The sequence below is a fragment of the Triticum urartu genome, chromosome 3 (genome assembly GCF_003073215.2).
Source record: "Triticum urartu cultivar G1812 chromosome 3, Tu2.1, whole genome shotgun sequence".
NCBI lineage: Eukaryota > Viridiplantae > Streptophyta > Magnoliopsida > Poales > Poaceae > Triticum > Triticum urartu.
In genome coordinates this window covers 620,171,564-620,191,244 of record NC_053024.1, presented here as the reverse complement: position 1 = coordinate 620,191,244, position 19,681 = coordinate 620,171,564, and the positions used below count along the sequence as shown (strand labels likewise).

Sequence of the window (19,681 nt, the reverse complement as noted above, 5' to 3'; positions counted from 1 at the left end):
TCTAGTTTTGAAGAATTCGACGCGATGAATTCAATGGTGAAAACAGTTTGAGATTTGGACGATCTCGACGTGAGGAATCCAACGATAAAAACGGTTTGAGATTTGGACGCACGCTTTAATAGATAAAATATTTTAAATAATTGAATTTTCGAAAAAGGGGAAAACTCTCATTTTTTAGGGTAAATAATTGGATTTTCGAAAAGGGAAAAACTCTCGTTTTTTTTTTTGAGGGGAGGGAAAAACTCTCGTGCTACGATAAGTCGAAGGAGTACTCCTAAATTTGGCCCGTGTAGTAAGCGTGCCGTGCCTGACACACTCTAGCCAGGTCAGGCCGTGCCAGCCCATCTGGCCAGGTCTGACTCCATGACAGGCCCAAAGGGGAGCGGTAGAAGCGTCTAGCACTCTCCACTGACTCCGTGGGCGTTCGTCAAGCCGGGCACGGAACGCGCTGCCGCTGCCGCGATCCGGGCGAGCTCCACAAGCCGACGCCGGCGGCGAGGAGGAAGGACGGCTCCGATGGACGCGTCGGGGGAGCTGCAGTGCGTGGGGCGGCTGGAGATCGCCGCGCCCCCGCCGGCGCGCTACCTCCGCGTGGGCTCCCTCCCGGTCCCCACCGACGACTCCGCCTACCTCCCCGCCCTCCTCCCCTCCGCTTCCCCGTGAGCTCCCCCTCCTCTCTATTCTCCGCGCCCCTGCGCTTGTTCGATCGAAGTGGCGCGTGTGCAAGCCTAGGCGCCTCTAGCTGATGCTTCGTGCGATTTGATGGGCTCTGATGCAGGCTCCTGATCGAATCCATAAGGAGGCTGTTCAATCCGAATCACCCGAGCGATTATGTTGCTTAGGGCTTGCGTGTTGAATGCGATTGTGGGATGTCGAGGGCTGTGCTGGCGAATTTGAGGTAGAATGCGATTGGGGGAGAGCACTATCTGCTTTGCTTGTGCAGTTAGAATTGTTCCTGATTGTGATTCGTTTGTGAGGGCTTAAGACGGTACTTGTATAGTAGATCCTGGAGATGAAATGTGAATCCCTTCTTCAGTTACTGGGTTGTTATGATATTATTTTGGGGGAGAGTGACTATGGCGAAATGATCAACCGGCGTGCTTGCTGCTTGCAGCAAAGATCGGTCTAGCGAATGGTGAACACACTGTATCTCATTGTAGCGGTTACAACTTACAAACTAGCAGAACATAGATTTTGTGTTGGAACCTACAACCTAGAGTGGTGGGGGACACTATCTCCACCTTTCTCTTTTCATTTGGACAGCATCAACTAACGAGCATGTAGTCACAATCATGCTGGGAGCCTGGGAAGTGTAAAGTGACGTGTAACTGTTACCGAATGAAATTTCTTGTAGTCCGCAAATGTCCGAGTAGAGCCTGGAGATGAAATGTCAACCGCTTCTTTCGTTAGTGGTTTGTTATGGTATATTTGGGGGCAGAGTGACTATGGTGAAGTGATTACGGGCGGGCTTGCTGCTTTTAGCAACGACGGGTCCAGTGATCGTGAATGCACCGTATATCAATGGAGCGGTTACAACTTGCAAACCTGCAGAATATAGATATTTTTTCTGGAACATAGAATGGTGGTGGACACTATTTCCACACACACACGCGCGTGCGCACCCTCTTTTTTTTTGCATTCAGACAGCATCAGCTAAGGAGTATGTAGGCAAAATCATGTTGGGAAGTGTAACGTGACACATTACTGCTATCAAATGAGATTTCCCCTTGTCTGCAAATGTCTGAGTAAGGAGAACCACTAGTTTAATCTTGCTCTTATTGTCACAAATATTGTAGGACTGGGACTGGAGCTCCAAGGTATCAAATGCTGCCACTGGAGACTGACCTCAACACGCTCCCCGTGATTCCAAACCTCCCGGAGAAGGTTTTCCCAACGGATGCGAAGAGTACTGAAGGTGACCTCTGTCGAGCCTTCGTTGTTATAGTTTGATCATCAAAACAAGATTCTAGGCTTCTTGGCAATTTGTAGTATAAGGCAGCATTACTGATGGTAAAAACATGCGTGTGCTATTAAAATTATAACTGTTTTAGCGTGTGGTAAGCATATGCGAGTCAAAACTGTCACGATTGGCTGCCTTTTACATGTATCCAAGTGATTTCTCAGCCACACCCTATATAATTAAATGATGTTTGGTATTTACAGTTGATGGATGCTATACCTGTGAAAACTCTAGGTAACATGACCTGGTGAATTATTATTCAAGCATATTTGGTCGGTAGCAATAAACACCCCCCCCCCCCCCCGGTACATTGTTACCGGTTAACAAACTTGTATATGCTTCTTCTTGTGAGTATTACCCTTGTAAATCTGAGGTAAGAAGTGAGGCTGTGAGAGAGTGAAAATACCAGCTTTGGGGTTTGCTATTTCATGTTCATGATACCTTTCTATCTCATCTGATGAGCTTTTGCTGCAGTGGTACATGCAGCAGCAAAACCTTTCAAATAACGGGAATCAGTTTCCCTAAAAAAAATAATAACGGGAATCAGTCTGTTTGAGATACCAGTGTTGTAGTGTAACTGTGTAAAGCACAGGAGGTGAAACTGTAGTAGTCCATGGCGCACAGCAGGAACAGTACATAAATTAGTAATCCAGGAGGAGAGTTAGGCATATTAGGAAAGAGTCCAGAAGAAGATTATGCAAGCTAGAGATATAGAAATAGCTAAGAATCTGTATCATGTTTGGAATTCATAGTAGTGGGTTGTTGTCTTCAAAGGCAGGCAAGAAACATATTTCTCTCTTCCTATTGCTGTCGACAACATCTATCTTCCAGCCCACTAACCTTGTTCTAATTATCTGAAACGGCACTTACCCGCAGGATGCCACCTAGGCCACTGCCACATCATTCCTACAATTTGCAAAAGTGATCTGCTGTCCACCAGTTTTGCTGAAGACAAAATACGGGTGGCGGACTTAAATGCGCCGCGGTGCCGCCTACCGATTATATGGAAAACTATGTGCTCGCATTAATGCATTGATATATTTGGAATTAATAAAAACAGACTAAAGAATATCGGGGTGGTTAGTAGAAAGCCTAGCAAGCCGCTTCAGACAAACAAACAACAGATGATAAAGGCGATCCTACGTAATAAGATAAGGAAGCACCTCCCCTTTTGGTTATGTGAGCCTTCGCCTTTCCCTTCCTCATCTATCTTCCTGTTCCCGTTCTTAGCTCTCCACCTTCCCTTTGCTGTTTCCAATAAAAGCTCTAACCCCATCGGCTCAAGCGATAAACTGTGAGGCGAGCATTCCGTCTAGCAAACGAACAGGTTCAAAAGGCTTAGGTGACATCATGGGGTGTTTCTGACATCTTCGATGGTACCCGTCCGTGATTGCTCTGCTTCGTGTCAGCAGATCTGGTAAAAACCTTGTCTTCTTTTTTAGGCTTTACGAATTCGTTGCGTGATTGCACAGAAATTATCCAACTAATTGCATTAGTCAGGCGATGATAGGCCTCTGGATCAGGTATTCGTGATGGTTCCCCACTAGCACCGAATACGCGGCCGACTACCATCTAGGCGGTGTGCTTATCACACTGCTGTCCGCATGATCCAATAGTCCAAATTATTAAAGTTGTTTGGCATGAAATACATTTCTGTTGATATATGTTTGTTCATATTCTTCAGGATTACGGTGTGGAAGCGGACTTTTCAACCAAAACTTATCAAGGAAGTGTGAAGCACTAGCTGTGTCAGGCCTAGCCGAATATGGCGATGAAATAGATGTGATTGCTCCAACTGATATTCTAAAGCAGATCTTTAAAATACCTTACTCTAAGGCACAAGTATCTATTGCTGTTAGCCGTATTGGAGACACACTCATTTTAAACTCAGGGTAAGGTGCTCACAACTTTAAAACGATCATACTCAATGTAGTGAATGCTAATGCTCCACTCCACATTGCGTTGCAGGCCTGATGTTGATGAAGGTGAAAAGATATTTAGAAGACAAAATAACCAACCTAAAGGATCTGATCCTTCAATTTTAAAGAACTTCGCGATGCACTCGGTTAGGGCAGAGGCTTGTGATTGCCCACCAAGTCATCAACCATCACAGGAAAAGCAAACAGCATCCATGTTGCATGGACCCTTCGGTGATAGGGAGGGTTCCTTTGATTCGTCCTCCTCGTCTAATTTTAGCACGTCGCCGTATTTGGATCAGAATATCAGTAAAAGTAGAAAACCGTCACATGGTACTTGTGAAAGCCTGTACTGGGGTGCAAGGGAAAATAAGCAAAAAGTTCCAGGATCGGACCCCATTAGGAAAACCACTCGTGTTGGTGAAACCCCCAGTTGTGAGGTGCAAGAATCTGAGAAGAGTAGGAGAGTGGGGAACAATGGATTTCGGAAGGTTTGCTTTTGGCAATTTCACAATTTCCATATTCTCTTGGGTAGCGACTTGCTTATATTTAGCAATGAGAAATATATCGCAGTCAGCTTGCACCTATGGGATGTTTCTAGACAGGTATGCTTTATTTATTTTTTAATATGCCTTTATATTTTCTTTCCTTACTCTCTCTATTGACAAATTGCCTTTGATAGGTTACTCCATTGAACTGGCTAGAAGCTTGGCTTGACAATGTTATGGCAAGTGTGCCAGAATTGGCCATATGCTATCATCAGAATGGTGTTGTCCAAGGCTATGAGCTTCTAAAAAATGATGATATATTTCTACTTAAGGGTGTGTCCGATGATGGCACACCTGCATTTCATCCACAGGTTGTCCAGCAAAATGGCCTAGCTGTCCTAAGGTTCCTTCAGAATAACTGTAAGCAAGACCCTGGTGCATATTGGGTATGGCTTTTGAACCTACTTATGAAGTTATGATAGTCAACATGTGTTGGATATGTTCCTGTTCAACCTTTTATGTTTGGATATTTTTATGTACAACTTGATTTATTTAGCAGTAGACTGGTAACCACCAATGCTAGTTCTTGTGCACTTATACTGAAGGTTTGCTTTCTCAGCTCTACAAAGGCGCTGAAGAAGATGTTGTGCAGTTATATGACTTGTCCATATTACCTGAAAAACGTACTGCTGGTGATCATATATCTACGTGCAGTCCTGTGTCTTCTTTAATGAACAAGGGGAGAAGGGAATCACTTTTCTCTTTGGGCACACTCCTCTATCGCGTTGCTCATAGGATGTCTTTATCGAAGGTAACAGGGAATTGACACTCTTACTTTGCTTATTTACAGTTTTCTTTTGAAGATGTACTTATGTACAGCTTTACTAATTGATAAAGGCCTTATATGTTTGCAGGTACCTAGTAATAGAGCAAAATGTGCAAAGTTCTTCAGAAAATGTTTAGATTTCCTCAGCAAGCAGGATCACCTGGTACTTTATCTATCATCTCACTGTTCTACAAATCTGTTATTTTCTCGGTGAGAAATTTGTCTCATGATTTCTTCTTTCATCTTTTAGGTTGTCAGGGCATATGCTCATGAACAGTTTGCAAGGCTCATCCTTAAATGTTACGAGGAGTTGGAACTGACAACAGAATCATTTCTGCTTGAATCGGAAGTTACTCTTACCGACTTGGATGATGAGTCTCCACAGCTGAGCCTTCAGAATTTACCATCAAAGCAAGATGATGTATTGACAGAGATAAGCAAGGATGAGCCAGCAGCCGTAGATAGTATGTTGGAGTATTCACAATCAGAATCTTCACGTGGTCATGTTGATACTGGTACTGCATCTTCAACTACAAAAGATGTCTCTGATGATAGCCTGCTAATGTGTCAGGCTGGAAACTCTCAGATATCAAAACCAATTGCTGATGCCATCTCCTCTAAGTTGGCAGCTATACATCACGTATCACAAGCTATCAAATCTTTAAGATGGAACCGGCAGCTGCAGAACAGTCAGGATGATTGTGTTGACAATGCAGACACCATTTGGGAGAGACCTGTTGACTTCTCTTTATGTAGATGTGGCGATGTTGATTGCATTGAAGTTTGCGACATCAGGGAGTGGCTACCAAAACTGAAAATGGACCATAAATTGTGGAAACTTGCTCTTTTGCTGGGTGAATCTTATCTGGCACTTGGAGAGGCGTATAAAAATGATGGACAGCTTCATCGCACTCTGAAAGTTGTGGAATTAGCTTGCATGGTTTATGGTTCTATGCCTAAACATCTAGATGGTGATGAATTCATCTCATCCATGTCCAATAGTTCGTTGTGCCTTGAAGATGGTGATCTAAACTCAAGTCTTGTATTGGATGAAGCAGAATATTTCAAGAATGCAAAATGCTTTGGTTATGATATTTCTGCTCAACAGTTGCCTCCAAACTATTTATTCTGGGCCAATGTGTGGATGCTTGTAGGCGATGTCTATGCAGAATATCACCGATTGGGCAGCCATCAAGCACCGGTGCTCCATGAGCAAAAGCCTGAAGGTGATCTTAGGATGTCAAATGAAGTTGCAATGGAAGTCAAACGTCTTAAGAGAAAATTGGGAAAAGATAAGCAGAATTGTGGAACATGCTCACTGATAAACTGTAGCTGCCAAAGTGATAGAGCAAATAGTGGCAGTAGTGCAAGCAGTAGTAGTCCTGAGGCCTCTACATTGCATGGAAGAAAGAAAAATAAAAAAGCATCTGGCAGGAACATTCGTTCACAATCTACTGAAATTAAAGAGAAACCTAATGCGCAGGAAGCTATCGGAAGTTCTGAAGAAACTCAAAACAGCACGAATGATACTCGTCTTGAGAAAAGGACGGTGGCAAAGGCTGAACTTGATCATGATCACACCATGGATAATCAGTCAAGTAATGCTGATGCTATTCCTGATAAACCTAATGGCGATGTTTCCAGTGGGAGCGGTGGTATTTTCAAGTACCTTGTAGGTCCTAAACCAGGAGATGCTGAATACAACTTGTGTTCTGCTATTCACTGCTATGGTGCAGCTAAGGGAGACATGTTTGCATTTCCTGTGCGCTCAGCAGAGTTCTTCACCATTCTTAAGAAAAGAGGTTGGGCATTCAATGAACTTGGCCGCATTAGACTTGAGAGTAAAAATCTGAGTAGTGCTGAGATTGCTTTTGCTGATGCTATTAGTGCATTTCAAGAAGTCTCTGATCACACAAATGTTATATTGATCAACTGTAACTTAGCTCATGGTAGAAGAGCTTTAGCAGAGAAATTGGCGTCGAGGATAGAAGAATTTCAGATGTATGATCTTCCTGAAGGCTCATATATGCAATCCGTGAAGTCTGCCAAGTCGGAATATTTCCAAGCAATAAACTACTATACAGCAGCTAAGAGGCAACTGAAGTATGCTATTGCTGACAATGAAGTTGATAAATCACTGTACAACGAAGTTTACACCCAGTATGCCCATACCCACCTGAGGCTCGGAATGCTTTTGGCAAGGGAAAGCTTTTTAACTGGCAGTTACGAAGGTGGACTTGTTGATGAATCATCTAACAGAACAGTTCTTGAGATTTCAGCAAGTGATGCTTTTCGGGAGGCTTTGTCTACATACGAGTCCCTTGGTGAACTTCGCAAACAGGAGGCTGCTTTTGGCCATTTTCAGCTTGGTTGTTATCAAAGGGATCTGTGCTTCAAGTTCCTGGATTTGGTTAACAAGGAGGTCAAACAGAAGAACGAGGATAAATTTCGTAAGAAAGCTAAGTGGTATGGTTCGCTAGCAGAGAAGAACTGGCAGAAGGCTTTAGAATTCTATGGTCCAAAGACGCATCCTACCATGTTTCTTAACATCCTTATGGCACAATCAGCCCTTTCTACTAGCATCTTTGATTCGTTTCATTCTAGTGCGGTATGTTCTTCCTGGCTTGCCATCTCCTCCTATTCTAGTTACTCAAGTCTGCTAGATCTTAGTTACGATTATTCTTTTCTGGCATTCCGGAAAGGGCATTACCTGTCATACAATTTGAACTAAAACCACGACACTTATTCTGGAACAGAGGGAGTAGTTGCGTGCAGAATCGAGAGGCGCAATGTCATTTTATTAGAATCGTTTAGTATGTTGCATTTTGCATTTGGTTAATACATTATGATTGTAGTGTTAAGAGTAATTTTGCTGAGTACTGTTTTTTTACTGCTAAGCAGCAGGAGTTCTACGTAGGGATGTTTGGGGGGAAAGGCATCAGTAGCGGTACATAAATCACAATAGTTCACTGCATTCTGGGTTGTGGTTAGTAACAGCGGGCCGAAACCGGTTGAGCATTTAGGTTTGAGGCTATGCGTTCACTTACGTGCGCGCCTAGGATGTCTTATTTGTGAATGTGGAACGGGATTTCTTCTGTGATATCATAATCATGTTTCTTGGTATCTGTTTGAAGATGCTTGAAGCCGCGCTGATGCACTTGCTGGAAGGCCGCCATGTTGTCGAAGCGAACGAGGAATACTCAAACGATGTGAACCTGGACATAAAGCCGAAGTTCTGGAGCCAGCTGCAGAGCCTGCTGAAGAGCATGCTGAGGAACCTGGACACGAGCAGGCCGGCAGCCTCCGCCGCCGGTCAGGCCAACGGCGGCGGCAGGGGTGACGCAGCCAAGCTGAAAGAGATGTATCGTCTGTCTCTGAAATCTTCCTCTCTGGGCCAGCTGCACGCGCTGCACAAGCTCTGGGTCTGAGCAGACCCTCCGGTTCACAGTACGGCTACTGTGCATGTATGATATATGTTGTTGCTTAGTAAGCATCTTCTACTTTGAAGTTTGTGGGTTGTTGTGACGATCCTGTTGTCTGGTGTACTTGTCTAGGGAGATATAAGTCGTACTGCTATATGAACTGGTACTGCTAGCAAGTGAATAATAGCCGTGTAATAAAACTTGTGAACTTATAGATGATGAGGCAAACAATGAGTTGCAGATATGGTTGCTTTGCTTGTAGAGTGGACACCTGGTTCCGGTCAGAGGAGTCTGAATGCGTCCGCTATCCTGGAAAGCATCCAAAGAGTAAGAACTTCTCACTGTTCGAAGTCCATATCCAAGAAGGCTTGTCGCCGGTCCACATACGAGATTGCACGGCAGTTCATACGTTTGGTTGGGCTTTTCCTTGGCTTTTGCACCTTGGCTTATATAAGCCAAAAAAGCTCCTATCTAGGGGATTTCGGCTTCTTTTTTGTCTCTAAGTAGTCCCAACTACTGCAGGAGGAAAGGCCCTGCAGAACGTTTGTTCCATCCTGTTTCCTGGCAACGAGATGGACTTCTTCAGACGCCACCTCCTGTTCGTGAATATATTGCACCACGCTATGAGGAAAAACTCAAAACTTATTCAACACAATTGCTGTGTTATTACAACACAGGGTTAGGATCCTCTGCAGCAGTTTACTCCCTCCGTAAACAAATATAAGAGCATTTAGATTACTTAAGTAGTGGTCTAAAGCTCTTATATTTCTTTACAGAGGGAGTGCCATGTAGTACAGTCACTGCCATGTGGACCCGGCCCCACATGTCATCCGCACTACAGCATCATACAATCTGCAGAGGATCTCAACACACAATGTTGTGTTATTATTTCTTTATTATACACCAGAAGGCTTACCGGTATGACCCAACAGAGAACCTTCTCAACCCAGACGCAAACCAGGATGACCACCCAGGTGGAATTGCTTCTCCACAGATACAATCAACGGAGTGTACAATGCAAACCTAAAACAAACAATACATCGACTGAAACACCCCGAGGCCGACAAGGGTGAAACAAAATGTCACACTAGCAACAGAAAGTGTTGTGTGCTTTGGTATTCACATCAGACAGGCAACATCATCTACAACATCCCTCACAAACCCCCTACAACAACATCATCCTCACACGACGGTGCGGTTTCTACAGTCCACAAGTATACAACACCTAGCTTCGACGCAACCGGTTTGGTCATGGTATGGTACAACACGATGTGTCTGCAAAATTTTCACATTTTTTAGGTCAGGATGGCCTTGAGGGCGTTAATACCGTCCGTAACAGGCCCCGGCGGCCACCCTCTCCACATGAAGGCCTTGAGGCTGGCTGGCACATATGAAACGCATATGCCGTCCTGGGAATTTTCTAGACGAAGTAGTCCTGGCGCACGACGGTGATGAAATTGCAGGGAAGCGACTCGTCCTCCTTTTGCTTCCCTACGTCGCCGTTTCCTTGGATGTGCCAATATATCTTTGGAGGGAGGGGCGCAGTGAGAGATGCATAAAGGTCTGCAGTCATATGGAGAGAAAAATGATCAGCACGTCGGAATATGATATTTCTCCTGCCATTGTACCAGGCTTCGCGAGCATGTACCTGGGGACAGATTTTGATCGGATTCTTTGGTGGAATGTAGCACAATAATACCGGCAAGAACTGTGAGAAATCCACAAGTCTCGGAGGCAATAATGCTTGCGCTCTGCCCAGACCAATCCTGGATAGTCAGGAAAATACAAGTGAGCTAACCAATTAACACAGGGGTCAAGAATGCCTGATGTTTTAAATTGCTCACCTTGAACATTATGGCACTTGCGAAAATAGTGAGCGTTGTGAACATGGCATAATAGATGGGAGAAACCAGCGCTGTATTGAAAGTATCCAATGCCTGAAAGTTGAACATAACAGGTGATGTGGAGATCAGGGTATTAGGATGTGATCGGCAGATCATGTGACACATTATCGAACAGAGCTTCAAGCAAAACTTATGGATATAATTTATTTATTTTCGTTTTTATGAATATAAGGAACAAAAGTTCCCTTTTTACATATCAAGATCAGGCAATGAAGTACCTTGTTCAGGTAAACTAACTGGATGATTAAGCATATAGCTGAAACCGTCACAAACAGCCATGTCTGGAAATACCCAGCCTGGTTTACGCCCTGAATGGTAAGTTTAATCGCAATGCCCACAGCCTTGATGCTCATTACCTAGCAAGACACGGCATCAAGCGGATGTCAATACTCATATAGCAACAAACCTACTATAAGAAACCAGAGGCGCAGTCATGCAGAGCAATTACCGTGAGGGATCCGATAACAGAGCAAATACCAACATAGATCATTATGTTCGTCTGCCCATACCGTGGAGCACAATATAGCATAAGAAGCAATGACACAGCCACTGCTAGAGCAGCGTAGCAAAGGAAGGCTGCAACAACATTACAGATGAAATGTCAAAAGGCAAGTCCATTTTTATGGCAAGCAACCGAATGGAGATAGCATGGGAGCTTACTAGGTTGCGTTGCCAGCCGCCAAATCTGCTCCACCGAGTCCGGGGACCTCTCCTCGGGAGCGTGGAGGATGATCACCGTCGACCCAACAATGCAGAGAATACAGCCCAGGACGCCCACCCGCTGCAACTTCTCATTCAGCATGAAATGGGCTAGAACAGCACTGTCCTCCAAAAAAACATCAAAGAGGCGCACACACATGCACATGTCAAACAAACCTGGAGAATTGAATCCAAAAAATGTTATACACGCGAGCTGAAATGAGGGCAAGCAATTTTACCTGACAATGATGCTGAGTGCGCCGAGCGGCGCGACGAGGACGGCTGGCGCAAACATGTAAGCCACGAAATTGGCGGTCTCCCCAACAAGCACTGAAAAAAAAAAGTTTAGGTTGCAATGAGACATCTGGATCCAATTCTCACATGACTAAGGAACAGACGAAGGGCAAGCGGATGAGGAGAGGCTTACTGGTGACCATCCCGACCCACCAGAGCGGCTCCCAGAGGTACCCATACCCTCCGACACCTGCAATTTTCAGAGGACAGCGAAGGTCACGTCACCACGGATACGCGGAACCGGGCGCAAAGGATCCGCCTTTCTCACGAACCAGAAAGACCTAGAGCTACATCGAGGGGGCACGAAAGCGACAGCGGCGCCCTCGGGTGAGGAGGCGAGCGCGGACGGACGGACGGACCTGCCCGGGAGCCGACGGCGCCGGCGCGGCGGAGGCCCTTCTTCTTGACGATGAAGCTGACCCCGACGAAGGCGGAGGAGGCGACGGCGAGGAGCGCGCCCTTGAGGTTGGCGGCGAAGAGGTCGCCGCCGGCGTCCGTCGCGGCGGGGCTCATCGTGCGGCGGCGCGCGGCCGGCGGCGCATTTGAGGCGGGCCTCTGCCTCTGGGTGGGTCTCTTCTTTTCTCTACGAGGGGCCGGGGCCGCTGTATGTATGCCTTGTCCTGGCCGGCGATGCGCACGATGGCGTCGGGAAATCGGACGACGGAGGGGGGGAGAGAGAGAAGGGGGGGTGGAGAATTTTTCGAATTTATACGCCCCCCGTTTTCCATTCCATTTCGCCTTTGAGTGACATTGCTTCGGGCACATCGGCCCCGCCACATCAAAGTTTCGTGTTCCACTTGTGCTTTGGGACTTGGCGGTCAAGTAAAATTTTCAGGGGGTTGAGTCAAGCTTGTATTTTTATTTTATTGTGTTTTCAATACAAGCAATCATGCAGTTCGTGTCAAGGCACGTTCTAGATAGTGCAGCTGGAAACAGGAGTGTTTCAAGAAATATGTATTATGTACTCATAATAATTAATCATGTAACGGGGCATACATGTTTAGTGGTTCAAGGGCAATCATACCCATTATATTCTAGATTTTGGTAAGATTTGATTTTATTTGAGTATGAGTGCGGGAAGGCAACATAATTTAGATTTAGTCGGGTTTTGGTATGATTTGATTTGATTGGGTATGGGTAGAGAAAGTCAAGATTTTTTTTTGGACTTAGTTGAGGTTTTGGTAAGATTTGATTTGATTGAATTAATGCAGGACATGATTTTAATAAGATTTGACTGATTAGCGCAGAACATGGTTTTCATAAGGACAAGCAAAGGAAAGCACCAATTTAATTTAAATTGTTCTAAAACAAGAGGGGGGGGGGGCGAAAATACATTTGATGGCGTACAAACATCAACTCTTAGTAGACATAAATACATGGCATTTGGAATATACTTTTTAACCAGAAAAGCATTTGGAATTTTTCTTGAAGGAATTCTAGTGTGTAAATGTTGTCTATTATTTTGGTGGTCTTATATTTGGTTCTATCATGGCTAGAACCTTGTTTTTCAAAGGGACGATATCAATCTTTATTAGGCTGGTCGTAATGGTAGTATCATAGCTAGTATCATGCATGTCAACTAGACAATTTTAATGAGGTGTCATAACATTAAATGAAGAAAGAGATGATGGAGTATCATATCATGATACCGTATCATAATAAATGCTATGTTATTTTGTGTAATGCATGGCAATAAATAGAGTACTTTTTTTAGCATCAGTACAGACACAAGTGCTTATGTACACGCGCATACACTCATCCCTATGAACGCACACACGCACACCCTACCCTTATGAGCACCTCCGAGAGACTGAGCCGGCATATCATCTTGAACCGGAATAATGTGAGCACCAGGATTTGAACCCTGATGGGTTGGGGATACCACTGTTCACCTAACCAACTCAACCATAGGTTGATTCGCCAATAAATAGAGTACTACGTAATACTAATATATGATATTATGCATTAGGGAGGTAGTATCATACACTAGTATCATATGCATGATATTAGTATATGATACTTCTCATTACAACCAGGGATAAGCAACTATAAAATACCGGACAAAAGGGTGCAACAATGACCGAGACGGCGAAGCGCTGCCAACAAAGCGGGGAAAACACACATTTCAATGGCTAGAGGGAGCACAAGGCTCCGGCAACGTGGTAGTTTAGCAGGTAAATCATGCAACCTCACAGCTCTCCACATCCTAGCCTAATGTTATCAATTCAAAAAAAAAATCTTAGATGTTACTGAATGTTCTATTCAAACGTTATTATGTTCCTCTCTTTCCAAATGCACATACGCACTAGGATAAGCATTGTGTTGAAGTCGTGCCTTAATCTTTTAGAAGACAACTTCCTAGTCTGAAGCCACTAGTCCCCATTCTTGTTCAAAGTTGTTGCCAGAGATGGAAAAGTCGACCGATGCCATTGTTGGGCTAGATGCGTCATTTGAGATTATGGGTAGTGAGACAACGCTGGTGAATCCACATGAAGATCTTGCACCGAGAAGGAGACCCTTAGACCAGACAATATTGGCGCAAACAAACGTGGGTGTTGCAAGAAGAGTAAAGGGCATCGCGGAGGGACGCCAAACAATGATGACAAGAGTATTAGGACGAACCATGTGTCGGGCAAGCAACCGCTAATGAGTACATTATACTGTAGCATATGGTCCATGCAAATGTAAAATTGAACGGTTAATCCAGATACGAGCATATCGCCGCATCACCACCGCATTTGGCAAACAAGAATTATACAACAATCTGAAAAAAAATCCAACCAGAGGCTAAGACTAGGTTGTGGCTGTGGTTACGGTGCAAAGCATGATCTCAACTGTGGGCATCTGCGTTTATATTATGTTAAAAAAAAGAAGTAAAATACGATCTTTCAAAACCTGGTTCAACATGTCTTTGATAATCAGTACTCCCTCCGTAAAGAAATATAAGACCGTTTAGATCACTGCAAATAATTACTTCAGCACCAAAATTTGCCACTTAAATGTCTACAAACAAAATAGATTTAAGAGTTTATTTTACCCATCTGAATACATGAACCATGCAAAGGGCACAGCAAGCTGGAGGAGTGCGCATAGCAGAAGGCCTGCCCCTTTTCACCCAGGCTACTAGAAGCACAGGGGCTAGAAAACGTAGGGCTCGGTGGTGCCTCCTCCAATCGGAACGTGGCGTGAGACGAGACAAGGGTAACATGGCCCGGGGGTCACCGGGTCAGCATCTGCCCAGATCAGGTACAGGTACAGCCAAGCCGGCGATCCAGATCTCGTTTTCCCTCGGACGCTCGGATCCGTCTTCCTCGCTCTGCAGTGACGACAACGAGCGCCTTGAATGCCGCCGGAGCGGAGCGATGGGTGGCCGGCCGGAGCGGGCGGGCCCGCGCGTGTTCGTGGAGACAGACAAAAAACGCTTGCCGCCGGCGCATGGCCCGTTGATCTCGCCTGATTGGCGCCTTTCTGCCGGTAGGTGGGGGTGGGAGCCGTCGCGTCGAGACCGGTGATCGCTAGGGCCGATGCGGATGGAGTGGTGTGGCCGGCCACCCGGTGCCACTGTCTAGTGTCTACTGTCGCTGCAAGTGCCACTTGTCGCCTTTTTAGGATAACCTAATCTGTTATGCGTGGTTAGCAAAAGTTAGGCCTCTCGCAATCTTCGAAGGAGGCACTTTCGCTTTGATAGTGCACATCAGATTTTTTGTCTGCCTCTGCTCGATCTACTTTCTCCGTCCGAATTTGTAGGTTTTTACGTTAATCGCATTTCTAACGTACTCCCTATCCGGCGTCAGAGGAGTATAAACAGTTAGTATTACTCCTCTAACGCACATCTAACCGATTCCCAATCCGCCATAGTTGAGTAAAAATTATCCTCCGACGCCAACTATTTCCCTAAATATACTCGCTCGACTGAGGCTGGAATAAAATTTCCAGCGCTCCCTCGCCCACGCCCACCTCTGCTCCCCCTCCTCCCCAGCACCCCTGCCCCCGCCGGTGCACCAAGCGTTCAACTAATTTGTCCCGCAAAACCTCAACTGATTCAAGGGCTAACGGTGGGTCACCTACTAAGGATGGGGTTATGGAGCTGTCATCTTGGACCCACCTAAGACCCCACGTTAGTAGACCAACAGGCTCGTGAGCTTATAAGCACATTCGGATATCCACTTCGGGATATTCACTCGGATGCTATTCATCCACTCGGACACACTGCAGTCACTTGGCCATACTCACTCGCACTCGGACAAGGGAGGCGAAGAGGCTGAACGGGATCTGGAGCGTCCGAGGAGCACGATGCCTGGCATAAAGTGTAGTTAAAGCATCAGTTACCAGTAATACATGTAATAAATTTCATCCTTCATCTCCCCTTGTAACGTAGACATGATGAGGGGCGGCGAACTCAATATAAGCCGCCCCATAGTGCTGAGACAAGGGTTCGCATTCTATTGTAATCACTAGACACCAAAGAAACATAGCCTCCATGCTCGAGACATAGGGTTGTTAGAGCATCTCCAGCTGTTCGCCCCCCCAGGGGTTAGAAAAAGCGTCGCTTGGGGGCGAACCAACGATATTTTCGGCGTGGGGGCGATCGGGTTCCTAGCCGCCACCCCTGGTCGCCCCCAGACGCCTTTTTTGTAAATATTTTTAAAGACAGAATTGGCCAAAATTCGGCAAACACGACATAGATTCGGCGATATTTAGGCGTTCCACGGTTTTTTTACATATTGAAAACATAATCTACTAAAGAAAGAAAAAAATTGATGTTGTCGCGCCTACAGGCCGAAGAGCTTGTTGAAGGCGTCGTAGTCGCCATCATCGTCGTCCTCCTTCTCCTTCTTCACTCCGCGGCCGTCCTGGACCCCTGCCCGAGGTCGCCCTGGCAGACTGGTTTGGCCGGTGGCGGCGCGTCGTCGTCGCTGTCTGAAACGTCCATTTTGCATCATGTTTTCCTATTGTTATTTATGATGTTTTTATGCATAATAATGCTTTTTGGAGTAATTCTAATGTCTTTTCTCTCATAATATGCAAGGTACACACAAAGAGGAAGAATTCCGGCGACTGGAAATCTGGACCTGGAAAAGCTACGTCAGGCCACCTATTTTGCACAACTCCAAATAAGCTGAAACTTCACGAGGAATTTTTATGGAATATATAAGAAATATTGGAGCCAATAAGTACCAGAGGGGGCCCACCAGGTGGGCACAACCCACCTGGGCGCGCCAGGGAGCCCAGGCGCGCCCTGATGGGCTGTGCTCCCCTCGGCCCACCTCCGGTGCCCATCTTCTGATATATAGGTCATTTTGACCTAGAAAAAAAATAAGGAGGGGACTTTTGGGACGGAGTGCCGCCGTCTCGAGGCGGAACTTGGGCAGGAGCACTTTTGCCCTCTGGCGGAGCGATTCCGCCGGGGGAACTTCCCTCCTGGAGGGGGAAATGTCATCATCATCACGAACAACTCTCCCATGTTGGGGAAGGCAATCTTCATCAACATCTTAAACAATACCATCTCCTCTCAAACCCTAGTTCATGTCTTGTGTTTAATTTTTGTACCGGAACTATAGATTGGTGCTTGTGGGTGGCTAGTAGTGTCGATTACATCTTGTAGTTGATTACTATATGGTTTATTTGGTGGAAGATTATATGTTCAGATCCAATATGCTATTTAATACCCCTCTGATCTTGAGCATGATTATCATTTGTGAGTAGTTATTTTTGTTCTTGAGGTTACGGGAGAAATCATGTTGCAAGTAATCATGTGAACTTAATATGTGTTTGATATTTTGATAGTATGTATGTTGTGATTCCCTTAGTGGTGTCATGTGAACGTTGACTACATGACACTTCACTATATTTGGGCTTAAGGGAATGCATTGTGGAGTAGTTATTAGATGATGGGTTGCGAGAATGACAAAAGCTTAAACCCTAGTTTACGCGCTATTCCATAAGGGACCGATTGGATCCAAAAGTATGGTTAGAATTTATTCTTAATACTTTTCTTGTAGTTGCGGATGCTTGCAAGGGGGTTAATCATAAGTAGGAGGTTTGTTCAAGTAAGAACAACACCTAAGAAGCGAATGCTTGCAAGGGGGTTAATCATAAGTAGGAGGTTTGTTCAAGTAAGAACAACACCTAAGCACCGATCCACCCACATATCAAATTATCAAAGTAGCAAACACGAATTTATTCAACATGATGAAAGTGACTAGATGAAATTCCCGTGTACCCTCAACAACACTTTGCTTATTATAAGAGACCGTTTTGACCTGTCATTTGCCTCAAAAGGATTGGGCTACCTTGCTGCACTTTTGCTACTACTATCATTACTTGCTCGTTACAAATTATCTTGCTATCAAACTAATCTGTTACTTACAATTTTAGCACTTGCAGACATTACCTTGCTGAAAACCACTTGTCATTTCCTTTTGCTCCTCATTGGGTTCGACACTCTTACTTATTGAAAAGGCTACAATTGATCCTCTATACTTGTGGGTCATCACTGTCCTCGAGGACGATGACGCCTCCCTCGTTGTGGCCACAGCGGCGAGCGGCAATTTCCTCTAGGGCGCGGCGCTGGCGCTCCATCTCCAGCTAGGCCCAATCCTCCCATGCCCACTTCATGGCGGTCTTGTCGTCCAGCGAGTCATCGTGCTCTTTCTTCACGGCAGCGAGCCCCAGCTCTGTCTTCGGCTTGACGAGGCAAGTAGGAGTCGAGGAGGAGGCACGACCACCCTCGTTGATGATGAGGGCAGCGCCGCGGGTGCGTTGGCCGAGCGGCGTTTCCACAGGCACGGCCTTGACCCTGACGAGCGTCGACGACCCGGAGGAGCAGGAGGAGGAATTCTACTTCTTGAGCTTGCGTTGGTTTTTCCTTTGAAGAGGAAAGGGTGATGGAGCATAGTAGAGATAAGTATTTCCCTCAGTTAAGAACCAAGGTATCAATCCAATAGGAGAAGAACGCACAAATCACCAATACCTGCACAAACAATCAAACACTTGCACCCAACGCAATAAAAGGGTTGTCAATCCCTTCAAGGTCACTTGCAAAAGTGAGATTTGGTAGAGATAAATAAAACTAAACAAAAGATAACTAAATATTTTAGGTTTTTTGGTTTATAGATCTGAAAATAAAAGATAGCAAAATAGTAGATCGGAAACTAATATGATGAAACTAATAGGTTTTTTAGGTTTCACTAGAGGCTTCTTTCTTGAAGGCAAATAATACGGTGGGTGAACAAATTACTGTCGAGCAATTGATAGAAAAGTGCAAAGTTATGACGATATCCAAGGCAGTGATTATGTAATATAGGCATCATGTCCGTGTCAAGTAGACCGACTCCTGCCTGCATCTAATACTATTACTCGACACATCGTCCGACTCCTGCCTAGATCTAGAGTATAAAGTTCATAAAGAAAAGAGTAAACCTTTAAGTAAGATGACATGATGTAGAGGAATAAACTCAAGCAATATGATGTAAACCCCATCTTTTTATCCTCGATGGCAACAATACAATACGTGCCTCACTACCCCTACTTTGTCACTGGGTGAGTGATAACCCACAAGTATAGGGGATCGCAACAGTTTTCGAGGGTAGAGTATTCAACCCAAGTTTATAGATTCGACACAACGAGAGCCAAAGGATATTTGAAGGTATTAGCAGCTAAGTTGTCAATTCAACCACACCTGGGGATTAATTATCTGCAGCAAAGTGATCAGTATCAAAGTAGTTTGATAGTTTTGATAATAGTGATAACAACAATAGTAATAGTAACAGGGATAGCAGTAATTTGTAGCAAGTGTAACAGTGATGATAGCAATAGTAACGCAGCAAGATCAATAAGGATAAATTCGTATGCATTGGATCAGTGACTTGTTGGATGATATTCATCATGAGACAGTTATAAGCTAGGGCGATACGACACTAGCTCCAGTTCATCGATATAATGTAGGCATGTATTCCACAAATAGTCATACGTGCTTTGTTAAAAGAACTTGCATGCCATGTTTTGTCCTACCCTCCCGTGGCAGCGGGGTCCATATTGGAAATTAAGGGATATTAAGGCCTCATTTTAATAGAGAACCAGAACAAAGCATTAACACATAGTGAATACATGAACTCCTCAAACTACGATCATCACCAAGAGTGGGCCCGGTTATTGTCACTCCGGGGTTGT

At 45.0% G+C, this 19,681-nt stretch overlaps 2 protein-coding genes across 2 annotated transcripts; one reads left to right on the top strand and one right to left on the bottom strand.

Annotated features, from left to right (window-relative positions):
* Nucleotides 1–364: 364 nt before the first annotated feature.
* On the top strand, nt 365–8,856 carry LOC125545413. Its single transcript, XM_048709338.1, has 9 exons — nt 365–659; nt 1,797–1,915; nt 3,645–3,852; nt 3,929–4,481; nt 4,559–4,810; nt 4,984–5,175; nt 5,279–5,353; nt 5,441–7,798; nt 8,325–8,856. Exons 1-9 carry the CDS (start codon nt 517–519, stop codon nt 8,616–8,618), a joined length of 4,194 nt encoding a protein of 1,397 aa, XP_048565295.1. The 5' UTR covers nt 365–516; the 3' UTR covers nt 8,619–8,856.
* Nucleotides 8,857–9,682: 826 nt separating this feature from the next.
* Nucleotides 9,683–12,195, bottom strand: LOC125545414 (probable magnesium transporter NIPA6). Its single transcript, XM_048709339.1, has 9 exons — nt 11,869–12,195; nt 11,643–11,699; nt 11,455–11,545; nt 11,177–11,337; nt 10,965–11,092; nt 10,735–10,872; nt 10,457–10,549; nt 10,261–10,378; nt 9,683–10,175 (listed from the first exon to the last, which is right to left on the bottom strand). Exons 1-9 carry the CDS (start codon nt 12,020–12,022, stop codon nt 10,033–10,035), a joined length of 1,083 nt encoding a protein of 360 aa, XP_048565296.1. The 5' UTR covers nt 12,023–12,195; the 3' UTR covers nt 9,683–10,032.
* Between the last annotated feature and the right edge of the window lie 7,486 nt (nt 12,196–19,681).